The 12,679-nt window shown below is 42.2% G+C and overlaps 1 protein-coding gene across 2 annotated transcripts; it reads right to left on the bottom strand.

Annotated features, from left to right (window-relative positions):
* Positions 1-1,627: 1,627 nt before the first annotated feature.
* On the bottom strand, positions 1,628-11,704 carry LOC124038580 (ras-related C3 botulinum toxin substrate 3-like). 2 transcript variants are annotated; one of them, XM_046354625.1, is made up of 6 exons: positions 11,550-11,704; positions 9,467-9,538; positions 8,854-8,971; positions 8,618-8,680; positions 7,983-8,142; positions 1,628-3,379 (listed from the first exon to the last, which is right to left on the bottom strand). In XM_046354625.1, exons 1-6 carry the CDS (start codon positions 11,582-11,584, stop codon positions 3,249-3,251), a joined length of 579 nt encoding a protein of 192 aa, XP_046210581.1. In that variant the 5' UTR covers positions 11,585-11,704; the 3' UTR covers positions 1,628-3,248. The 2 variants fall into 2 exon arrangements, with proteins under 2 accessions (XP_046210581.1, XP_046210582.1); XM_046354626.1 differs by lacking the exon at positions 8,618-8,680.
* Between the last annotated feature and the right edge of the window lie 975 nt (positions 11,705-12,679).

Below are 12,679 nucleotides of genomic sequence, written 5' to 3'. Positions count from 1 at the left end.
CTTATCTCCCTCACTAGCTTTAAGCACCAACTGTCAGAGCAGCTCACAGATTACTGCACCTGTACATAGCCCACCTATAAATTAGCCCAAACAACTACCTCTTTCCCTATTGTATTTTATTTAATTTATTTATTTTGCTCCTTTGCACCCCATTATTTTTATTTCTAATTTGCCCATTCTTCCACTGCAAATCTACCATTCCAGTGTTTTACTTGCTATATTGTATTTACTTCACCACCATGGCCTTTTTTTTGCCTTTACCTCCCTTATCTCACCTCATTTGCTCACATCGTATATAGACTTGTTTATACTGTATGTTTGTTTTACTCCATGTGTAACTCTGTGTCGTTGTATGTGTCGAACTGCTTTGCTTCATCTTGGCCAGGTCGCAATTGTAAATGAGAACTTGTTCTCAACTTGCCTTCCTGGTTAAATAAAGGTGAAATAAATAAAAATTAAAAAGTGTCAATACAGGACTAAGATTGAATCCCACCTGGACAAAAGGAACACCTATGTGAGAATGCTTCTCATTGACTACAGCTCAGCATTCAACACCATAGTGACCCACAAAGCTCATCACTAAGCTAAGGACCCTGGGACTAAACACCTCCCTTTGCATCTGGATCCTAGATGTCCTGACGGGCCGCCTCCAGGTAGTAAGGGTAGTAAACATCACATCTACCACACTGATCCTCAACACGGGGGCCCCCCAGGGGTGCGTGCTTAGTCTCCTCCTGTATTCCCTGTTCACCCACAACTGTGTGGTCAAGCACGACTCCAACACCACCATTAAGTTGACGACACAACGGTGGTAAGCCTGATCACCGACAATGATGAGACAGCCACTAGGGAGGTCGTCGGAGAACTGGCAGTGTAGTGCCAGGACAACAACTTCTCCCAAAATGTAAGCAAGACAAAGGAGTTGATCGTGGACTACAGGAAAAGGAGCGCCAAACACACCCCAATTCACATCAATGGGGCTGTAGTGGAGCGGGTCGAGAGTTTCAAGTTCCTTGGTGTCCACATCAGCAACAAACTATCATGGTCCAAACACACCAAAACAGTTGTGAAGAGGGCACAACAACCACTTTTCCCTCTCAGGAGACTGAAAAGACTTGGCAGGGTCCCCAGATCTTTCAAAAGTTCTACAGCTGTACCAAAAGCATCCTGACCATTTGCATCACCTCCTGGTATGGCAACTGCTCAGCATTCAAGCATAAAACACTACAGAGGGTAGTGCGTATGGCCCAGTACATCACTGGGCCAAGCTTCCTGTCATCCAGGACCTATATACTGGGCAGTGTCAGAGGAAGGCCCCACAAATTGTCAAAGAGTCCAGTCACCCAAGTCATAGACTGTTCTCTCTGCTACTAATTAAAGGCTCCTTAACAGTTTCTACCCCCAAGCCATAACTCACAATTCATAAAAATGGCCACCTGGACTATTTGCATTGAACCCCCCCCCTTTAATTTTTTACAGTGCTGCTACTTGCTGTTTATTATCTATATTCACTTTACCCCTACCTACATGTACAAATTACCTCAACTAACCTGTACCCCCTTGACGCAGCACCGGTACCCCCTGTATATAGCCTCATTGTTGTAATTGTATTAAGTGTTACTTTAGTTTATTTAGTAAATATTTTCTTAACTCCATTTTCTTAAAACTGGATTGGTTAGGGGCTTGTAAGCATTTCACGGTCCACAACCGTTGTATTCAGCGCATGTGACAAATACAATTTTATTTTATTTGACGTCAGAGAAGAATTGCATTCCTTTATCTCACCACTAGAGGGGAAGAAACAGTTATACTGCAGGTCTACAACAACCACAGAAACGCACTCGTTAATTAATTACATTGTTTTGCGATATGAGATCTCTAGATTAAAAGTGAGTCACTAGCTAGGTTTCCATCCAATTGGCGGCAGATTTTTATGCACACATTCTAAAATCACCCTCCTTTTTTTTTTAAATGCGCAGTTTCCCACCAGAGATATGTTTCAATCAAATTGACTTGTAGATAAAAGTCTGTGTGTGATGACGGAGGTCACAAAAATTACTTTTGCGGTTAAATTCCCATGTACCAAATAAAACGAGTACAAGTCCATTACATTCAACTAAAAAAAAATGTTTTTGTTAAATAGCAAATGAGCCCACTCTGGTATGGGCACGTGCGCTCAAGCCAACAGTTCGCAGATGCAGTGCGGGTTTTCCATAGGACAGTTAATATATCAATATTTGCACATGAAAGTGTTTCCACTAAAAAGGTTGGATGGAAACCTGGTTAGTATTATCCTTTTCTTCTGGAATTAAAGAGCTAAATATTCAGGTCCATAATAAATAGATATAACCATAATGCATTCCTCCTCTAAATATTATTTTGTACATTATCACTAGACTTAGTTTGTGTAACACATAAAACAGACCACGGTTGTGATCATCCATTTCCCTTTTGTTGAATCAACAGTTTGTAGCAAAGTCTTGTCTATCACTACAATGCAGTAATAGTATCAGAAACGTGACACTGCTGGAAATTTTACTCTCACACATACAGTGACATGCATGGGTAGATTCAAATAATTGGAAAATGAAGACATATTGTTTAAACCAATGCAAGCACCTCCATCAGAGGCATTCCTCAGGTAGCCAGGTTGTACAGCTCCCATGTTATTCTTGTCTGTTTGTCACATTATTCACTTCACAGAGTAGGGTGAAATTGCCCCTAATCACTGATCTATGGTCATGTGTTTTTTCCCCGTAATGGTCAAGTTTAGGACTTGAGGCGGGAACGTTGATCCTAAATCTGTACCTAAGGGCAACTTCAACCCAGAGCGACAGATTCACAGTACAGACTGTTTTGAGTGCTGTATCAACTCAAGCTAACAGGACTGAGAGGGACTAGGGTTGTTTGAGTGAGAGTAGACACCTCAAGTGCTTTCCTCTGTGTAAAAACAAACAAATGGCAACTTGACAACACATCTTTACACCTGATCAAATGGTTTTCCTATTGTAAAAAAAAATCCAGTATTTATTTCTCTTGGGGCCGATCCTAACTTGACATCAAATATTCCATTGACATGAATCCATTATTTACACAAACGTCAGTTAAATTGCCGTTACGTGGTGTTTCAAGTTAGGACTTGTCCCGAAGAGAAGTAGTGATTGTTATGGTGATGTTTTAGTGTACCAGATGTATCGTCATGACGATGGCCACTATGTTGGAGTTTGATCCTGGAACAATAAGAGCCCTCAGAACACTGTGCACCTCTTGCCCCTCTTCTTGACGGGTGGGGGGCACAGCACAGCACGGATGGCCTCGTCAAATACCGTCTTCAACCCTCGCTGGGTCAGGGCCGAGCACTCCAGGTACTTCACAGCACCTGACCACCACACACAAACAAACATCTTTATTACACATCTATAATCAAATTAAGTATTTTATCCATTAGTTCATCTGACCCTTAGTAAATAGATAAAGGGCTTAATTGCCAAAATCTCACACTATCCCTTTAAAAAAGGTGCAGACTCAGACATATGACATCAAGCACAGAGGGTCACTTGCTGTTTGGGGCAATACCCTGTGAAAGTAACCACCCCGCTATACTTCGGTATCATATGCCCTAATCTTGTGAATGGACTTCACGATTATATCATCTGTAATTTTTTATATATACACAGTACCAGTGAAAAGTTTGGACACACCTACTTTATTGTATAATAATAGTGAAGACATCCAAACTATGAAATGACACACATGGAATCTTGTAGTAACTGAAAAAGTGTTAACAAATCAAAATATATATTGATATTTGAGATTAGCCACCATTTGCTAAGATGACAGCTTTGCACACTCTTGGTATTTTGTCAACCAGCTTCATTAGGTACGGTAGTAGGTAGTCACCTGGAATGCATTTCAATTAACAGGTGTGCCTCGTTAGACAGCTTTAAAATAAAAAAATTAAAAGGCGCAGCAGCCTCTCTTTCTCGCTCTCTCATGAAGCAACACCCACCTCTACAAGTGCCCCGTCTAATCCAATAGCGTGGTTATATGCAAATTACCAATCATATCAATCCAAATAACCTCTGCGGAACCTTGGGACAAGCAGGCAGAAAGATGTGACCGCAGTTCAACTGTTAATATCACAGATATACTGGTAACTAAGCTCTTTCTTTGTTTTATATGGCTTGTTAAATTTAAAAAGTTGACTCTAAAAACTGTTTATTGAAAAACGACTGGACCGAACAGTTAATTCATTCTCCCCCAAACTAGCACAAAACCAATGTGTCTGATATGCAGCAAGTCCGTAACTTTTGTGAAAAGTGCCAATGTTAGGCTCCATTATGACACCAGGCATAGTAAATTCGATCAGATGTATCCCCTACACACACACACAGAGAGGTGAGAACAAACAAGATTAACCAACTCAAATCCCAATATGAAAAAGGTCCACCAAAGTCCTTGTCAATTCCCTGACAGACTAACAACGTGCAATGGAGTGTTCACTGAGGATAGCTTGGGTTTTGGGAAAACAAAAACTTTTTCAGACGCTGAGATGGTAAAAGGACGCATGTGTGAAGATGCTGACACCTTCCTTGAAGGTGAACAAAAAGGATGAGCTCAGAGAAAAGATCAAACAGATCGCGCTGTCAGATTCACAGCAATGAGGAGAACTGAAATATTAGTTGAAGATTTAACTTCACCATATGATGTGGTCATTCAGAATGCACCATGCATTTCATTAGCTGTGGATGACTCAACAGATAACACTGACAATACCCAGCTTCTGGTATTTGTCAGGTTTTATAACGAAACAAAGAAGGAATTCTGTGAGGAGCTGTTGGGCTTAACGTATCTAGAAGCACACACAGGTAGAGGAAATCCATGAGGTCATCAAAGGGATGCTGACAAAAAGGGGGATAGATCTGAAGACCATGGTCTCAAACACCAAAAATGGAGCTCCAGCCATGATTGGAAGAGGGACAGACATGACATCACACCTCAAATCAACTGACTGTTGAGCTGCAGGGACGGGACAACACAGTTGTGATATGATAACAGCAGTCCGGGCTTTCCAGGAGACAGAGGTTTCCAAACATGTAGATTTCATCCAGAAGCTGATGGGGAACTTCAAGGCAAGCTTTGATGACTTCACTGTTAGGAGAGAACTGCTGCTGCTCATCCAGAACCCCTTCTTGGTCACAAATGTGACAAAGTTGTCAGAAGAAGCCAAACAGATCTTCAGATGGGTAGATGTTACATCACTGACATGGAGTTGATTAAGCTGCAAGAAAATGTGTCTTTAAAGGAGCAGGATGGTGATTGTGATTGTCCCGGAATGCCGCTTAGCAGACAGGTCAAGCGGCTCTGCCTGCTTGACAGAGCCGCTAAGCTGCTAGCCATCAAGCTAACGAAGTTAGTCCCAGATGAGTTTCCAATGGAGCCCTCGGTCTACGCTTTGTTTCAGGACAAACCAGATCACCCAGAGTTACAATGTGGCAATTGTTTGCTTGCCAAGGATTATAGGCATGAGGTGTCTTCCTTGATCACTTCCTTGAAAACGCAGAGTGGAATGATGACCTTTTCTACGCTGGTGGCTGGACGGCGTTTGCACTTGTTGGATGCATCTCCGCCTTATCGTTTGTCATTATCCGACTGGCAGGTGTTGCCCGGGGCTCCTCTATCTTATAGCGGAGTCGAAGGAGCACAGCAAGAGGAGCAAGGCAATCAACGATGGTCGCCTGTCACGAGCGTGGAAGCTAAAGACAGCGGCCTCCCACAAAGCAGTCTACACTCCCATCGAGAGGTCCGGAGCGGATTCAAATAATGAATTGTTTAGCCGTCCAGGAGCTTGATCTTCCTGCACCTTCGTTGCTGGGGGTACCGGTGTCTGCGGCCGCAGTGCCTACTCCTACGATTTCAAAGTCGACGGTGGCAACCTTCCGTTCCTGCTCTGAATTGAGCGGGGCCTCTCCATCCGTCGGAGGCCTGCATCATCCTGTGAAGGATGGGAGTGGGCGGCTTTCCTCATCCTTCTCGTCAGCCATGATTTTGGGCAGCTCCATGGTAAGAAATGTGACTGTTCCTATCTCGGAGATGGAGTAAATGACATTACTAATATGCTCCCGAATGTACAACATCAGGGCAAATTGATGTAGTCCATGTGGGGTTTAATTACATTATGAAGGACAGCTCTGAACAGTTGAAACTACATTTTAAAGAGCTGATTGACTCTCTGCAAGACACTTAAAAAAAAAATAGCCATCATATTTGGCCTTGTGCCCTCAGTGAATCGTGGCATGAACGCTTTTGCAGGATTCTTTCTCTTCACAACTGGCTACATGATTATTGCAGCTGAAATGGGTGTAACATTTGTTGACAATTTCGATACCTTCTGGAAACAAAACACGTTTTATAAGGAAGATGGGATAAAAAAAGAAAATGACTGTAAAAACTGTCAAATCCATGTGGATTGATGAGGAATTTAAAAAATGGTATAGTTGAGAGGGATGAGGCTAAAGGAATGGCAAATAAGTCTGGCTGCACAACCAATTGGCAAATGTATTTCAAATTGAGAAATTATGTGACTAAACTGAATAAAAATAAGAATCTACACTATGAAACAAAGATAAAGGACATAAATAATTATAGTAAAAAGCTTTACAGCACCTTAAATTACATTTTGGGAAAAAAGGCAAACTCCGCACCATCATTCATCAATCAGATGGCTCATTCATCACAAAACCAACTGATATTGCCAATTACTTTAATTTTTCATTGGCAAGATTAGCAAACTTAGTCATGACATGCCAGCAACAAACTTTGCCACTACACAAAGTATATCTGACCAAACTATGAAAGACAAGTATTGTAATTTTTACACCCCCTGCTATATTGTGGATAAAGAGTGTCTAACAGAACACAGAGGGTGTTTTTTAATGGAAGCCTCTCCAACATATAGGATAAGCTTCTTCAAAAAATGGCTTAACAAAGAGCTGCAGTTACTTTCAGAGTGATTAGCAAGGAATAAGTTAGTCCTAAATATTTATTCAACTAAAAGCATTGTATTTGGGACAACTCATTCACTAAACCACAACTAAATCTTGTGCTTAGATTAACCCTGGATTTTAAACTGTCATGGTCAAAACATGTTGATACAGTCAGAGATCAGGTGAAGTCTGTCCATAATAAAGTGCTGCTCTACCTTCTTAACAAAACTATCAACAAGGCAGGTCCTACAGGCCCTAGTTTTGTTCCACTTGGACCACTGTTCAGTCATGTGGTCAGGTGCCACAAAAAAAGGACTTAGGAAAATTACAATTGGTTCAGAACAGGGCAGCACAGCTGGCCCTTGAATATACACAGAGAACTAACAATAATATGCATGTCAATCTCTCCTGGCTCAAAGTGGAGGAGGAATTAACTTCATCACTACTTGTACTTATGAGAGGTATTGACATGGTGAGTACACCAAGGTGTCTGTTTGGGCTACTGGAGCATAGCTTGGAAACCCATGCACACCCCACAAAGCATGCCACAAGAGGTCTCTTCACAGTCCCCAAGTCCAGAACAGACTAGGGGAGGCGCACAGCACTGCATAGAGCCAGGACTACATGGAACTCTATTCCACATCAAGTAACTGATGCAAGCAGTAGAATGTGATTTAATAAACAGATCAAAATACAGCATAGGCAACATAGGCACAGACACATGCATATATACGATAACATACGCACTATACACACATATTGTATTGTATATATGTGGTAGTGGTGGAGTAGGGGCCTGAGGGCACACAGTGTGTTGTGAAATCTGTGAATGTTTTGCAATGTTTTTTAAATTGTATAACTGCCTTAAATGTTGCTGGATCCCAGGAAGAGTAGCTGCTGCCTAATGGCGATCCATAATACATACAAATACCAATACAAATACATCAGCTGTTCCGAATGTGGGCGATGGATGGTTAGACATCCACACAGACTGACCTATCTCCCGTGCCATGGCCAGGCCCTGGGGGTAGGTGATGGGGGACAGCTTCTTGTCCCTCAGCCTCTCCGTGGTGTCCTTGTCATCTCTCAGATCCAGTTTAGTGCCCACCAGGATGATGGGGGTGTTGGGGCAGTGGTGTCTCACCTCTGGGTACCACTGAGACACGCCACATACAGAGGGTAAAGGTCATTAGGTCAAATATGGAGATTAAAGCTGGGTAGAACAGAGATATAGAAATATAACCTCTAAATCTGATCTATGGACATAGATGGCTAATAGGACTATTATGGATAGTGTAGAACAGAATAGCAGAACGCAGTAAAACACAATAGAACACCATTAGACACTGCTGAAAAACCTCACACATCCTTTAAAAACACCAAATCAAATTTAGTGAATCATAACTTAACCAGAGTCATATAAAGAGAGAGTTTGACACACAGAAAGGTGTGTGATGTCATCTAAGAGCATCGTAATGCTTTTGAGTTGAAACCACAATGGCCAAACTCTCTCTATATCAGGACAATAGCTATAGAACATGAACCAGGGAGAGCTATAGATGTGCTTCTTTAGGTCAGGCTCGGCAGGTCCCCTGTTCCTGTGTCTGTGAGCAGGTAGGTTCAGTACTGACCTTAGCTCGGACGTTCTCAAAGGAGGCGGGGCTGACCAGGGAGAAGCATATCAAGAACACATCCTGGGGAGAACCATAGAGAGACAGACCTTAGGGTGAAACCACTGAGATCAACCAACCATGGAATCCCCTGACTCCACATGGGACAGACTGGAAGAATAGCTCTTCTGTGATTAGTAGATAGCAAATCAATCCTTCACAGAAAGATAATGGGTTAGAAGCTGTGTGTGTGTTACCGTCTGTGGATAGGACAGTGGTCGGAGTCTGTCGTAGTCTTCCTGTCCTGCTGTATCCCATAGACCCAGATTCACTGGTTTCCCATCGACCATCACATTTGCAGAGTAGTTGTCAAAGCTGCAGGGAGAGGAAACCATCTCTTTATATCCAGATGCTCTGTGTATAGCGTAGACACATAAAATACAGCTCTGTGTATAGCGTAGACGCCTAATATACAGCTCTGTGTATAGCGTAGACGCCTAATATACAGCTCTGTGTATAGCATAGACGCCTAATATACAGCTCTGTGTATAGCATAGACACATAAAATACAGCTCTGTGTATAGCGTAGACGCCTAATATACAGCTCTGTGTATAGCGTAGACGCCTAATATACAGCTCTGTGTATAGCGTAGACGCCTAATATACAGCTCTGTGTATAGCATAGACGCCTAATATACAGCTCTGTGTATAGCATAGACACCTAAAATACAGCTCTGTGTGTGTGTGTGTGTGTGTGTGTGTGTGTGTGTGTGTGTGTGTGTGTGTGTGTGTGTGTGTGTGTGTGTGTGTGTGTGTGTGTGTGTGTGTGTGTGTGTGTGTGTGTGTGTGTGTGTGTGTGTGTGTACTCACACAGTGGGTATGTACTCTCCGGGGAAGGCATTGGTGGTGTAGCTGATTAGCAAACAGGTCTTTCCCACAGCCCTGAGAAAAAAATTATGGGAAAACTAAAAGATCATTACTTCACACATTGGAAAAAACAGAGCAAACTAGAATACCATTTGGCCCTAAACAGAGAGTACACAGTGGCAGAATACCTGACCACTGTGACTGACCCAAACTTAAGGAAAGCTTTGACTATTTACAGACTTAGTGAGCATAGCCTTGCTATTGAGAAAGGCCGCCGTAGACAGACCTGGTTCTCAACAGACTGCCCACAAAATGAGGTGGGAACTGAGCTGCACTTCCTAACCTCCTGCCAAATGTATGACAATATCAGAGACACATATTTCCCTCAGATTACACAAAGAATTTGAAAACAAACCCAATTTTGATAAACTCCCATATCTACTGGGTGAAATACCAGTGTGCGATCATAGCAGCAAGATTTGTGACCTGTTGCCTCGAGGGCAACCAGTTAAGAACCAGTTAAGAACAAACACTAACTATTTGCACATAGTATGACATTTGTACTGTCTTTATTCTTTTGGAAATTGTGTGAGTGTAATGTTTACTGTTTAATTTGTATGGTTTATTATCTAGTTCACTTGCTTTGGAAATGTTAACATATGTTTCCCATGCCAATAAAGCCCTTCAATTAAATGCTTTTTTAAATAATGAATAAAAAGAGAGACAGACACATACTCGCTTTACTCACTGCTAGAGAAAACACAAGCCTAATAATGAGACCCTAAAAAAAGCTGCTGAGGTCGGTAGACTTCTAGGTAGGCTGGCACTCAGTTTGTGCATGTCTGCTGTCTTTGTCTCTCTCAGGTTAAGTATCACACAGACATTGGCCTATTTTCACTTTGCATGAGAGACATACTACTCCCTCACGCCCTACTACCCCATCCCTGTTATCGCCCCCATCCCTGTTATCGCCCCCATCCCTGTTATCGCCCCCATCCCATCGCCCCATCCCTGTTATCGCCCCCATCCCTGTTATCGCCAAACACACAACACAGGAAGGGTTGGTGACAGTGGTGTCTGTGTGTGTGTCTATGAGTCTGTGTATCCAGTACGTCAGAATGATATGAACAGATTGATGGTGGATTTGCAGGGTAGGAGGTGAATGGCCGGCCTGCGTAAGAATGAGTGTGTGTGTGTGGATGAACGGAGGGAGCAGTAGTGAGACAGACTGACAGTTTAAGTGCTTCTATAAAACAGATTTGGGGTCATTGAGTTTGCTTGGCTGGGGGTAAGGAGTATGAGGGAACTGGGAAAGAGGGGAGGAGGGAGGGGTAGTGAAAACGTTGTTTTTTTGGAGCAGGCCACTAATAGTATATTCTGGGTTGCTCTGGGAATTACAGATTAACAGATGAAATATTAATATATTACGCTAATGCTCTGATTGATTCTTGCATGGCTAAACATGGAGTGTTCTAGCTGAAGTATATGTTCATTAAAAGTAGTTAAACTTACGCCCCGGTTTGTTATTGTATAAAGGAACAAACATAACAGATTAATAACCCTTAGTTTTCACAAATCCTCCAAATGGGATTTGGCATTAGTATGGCATTGTAGATATCAACATTTCGCCAAGGCTTAGGGGAGTTAAGGACAAAACCAGTCAGATAAAGGATCAATGCTTCCTGCTGTATCTACATAGACCTGCTGTACCATCTCGCCTCCCAAATACTGTAGCGAACATGGTAGTAAATGATGGATGGAAAATAAAAACGGAATAAATGAATAGATTCCTTCATAAAACATGGGAAGAAAGGGCTGTAAATTTAAATTATTATAAAACAACGCCTAGAAATTCCTTAGCCCGCATCAGAACTGATGAAGCCTGATTCCCGATGGCCTACAAGGCGAGTATGTTTCCCATAGCATCGCTACAGCCTGGGCGTTTTCTCAGCGTGAAAATACACAACTCCACATTTTACACGTCTCACATTATATTACAATCATCTCCCAAACATGACCGCATCGCTGGTCTCACGCACACACACAGGATGAGGATATGCTCTACGTTTATCAATGAGATTCTTACCCGTCCCCGACCACCACACATTTAATTGCTTGCATTTGCAAAGGTCTAGGCAGTTTCAGAAAGCCTACAGAAGTGGTTGCTGTATCTCACAATGAGCGCTAGTAGTGATCTAGATCAGAAGCGGGTCAGTCCGCTCTGCTTTCGAGCCGCAGTGAAAGTGGTAGGTGACGAGAGACGCCTGAAAAGACTGAGCGTACTTAAAGGGCCAGTGAGCATCAGAAGTCAATTTTCCCATTTCCCTTGTTTGAGGAGTTGGTATTTCCCCCAGTGTTTCGGCAACAACCTTGGATTTAAAACACGGAATCTTTGTTGACAATTTAGCCAAAAATGTATGCAATAATGAAATCCAACAGAAAAGAAGCACAGTATCAATCCAAAAACTGCAGTGCAAATTATTATTATTTTAAATAGTACATTCATTACACATCATTAAATGTTTGATTTGTTGATTTTTCAATACAAGCTTAAAATCTGATATGTAAATGAATCGTCATCGGATAAGAGCGTCTGCTAAATGACTTAAATGTAAATGTAATATCAGCGACTACAACTTAAAATCTGATGTAGTAGCGTGTGAACATAAAAATGTATTACTTTCCTTGACTGGGACAGTCTCAGAGAAACTACACCCGAAGCTGCGGACATCTAGAAGTGAATATCTGTGCTGTTTACATTTTTGTCAACATTATTGTCTGCAGACAGTGGGGAAGACCACATACTGTATTCTGCTGGGGTGGTTTGGACGGACTGAAGAGGAGAGTGGGTTAGGCAGGAGAGGAACACAATACATGGGGGATGGGTGGGATGGAAATGTTTGGGTCACTTTAGTGAGGATGTTTAGGTACAAGGTTGTAGGAGAGAGGTAAATGAGACAGGGTTGAGCTGTTATTTATTGGGACAGTAGTACCCTAGTGGTGACCCCTGTACTCAGTCCCTATATGATGGTGGTTAGGGTCAAATATTAGATGTCAGAGGTCATAAATTAAGGGTAATTTCTTAAAGCACAAAGGGCCAGTGGTGTAGTGTAGGTTGTACGCAGGTATAAACCATATACCCACTTTTTTTCAGTGGGCATTGCTTATACTCACTTCTTAATCCCTATTGATGCATATCAAAGTAGTGTAGTGGAG

This window comes from Oncorhynchus gorbuscha, linkage group LG06, assembly GCF_021184085.1.
Source record: "Oncorhynchus gorbuscha isolate QuinsamMale2020 ecotype Even-year linkage group LG06, OgorEven_v1.0, whole genome shotgun sequence".
Lineage (NCBI taxonomy): Eukaryota > Metazoa > Chordata > Actinopteri > Salmoniformes > Salmonidae > Oncorhynchus > Oncorhynchus gorbuscha.
This window is presented reverse-complemented; position numbering and strand designations above follow the sequence as displayed.

Bases quoted from the DNA above. Each gene is read 5' to 3' on its own strand.
- LOC124038580 (XM_046354625.1), bottom strand. From the start codon at position 11,584: ATGCAAGCAATTAAATGTGTGGTGGTCGGGGACGG. The intron at 8,972-9,466 runs GTGAGTACACAC...CTCTCCCTGCAG, and splicing joins GGAGAGTACATACCCACTGT to CTTTGACAACTACTCTGCAA. The intron at 3,380-7,982 runs GTCAGTCTGTGT...TGTGGTGGTCAG, and splicing joins GGCCATGGCACGGGAGATAG to GTGCTGTGAAGTACCTGGAG.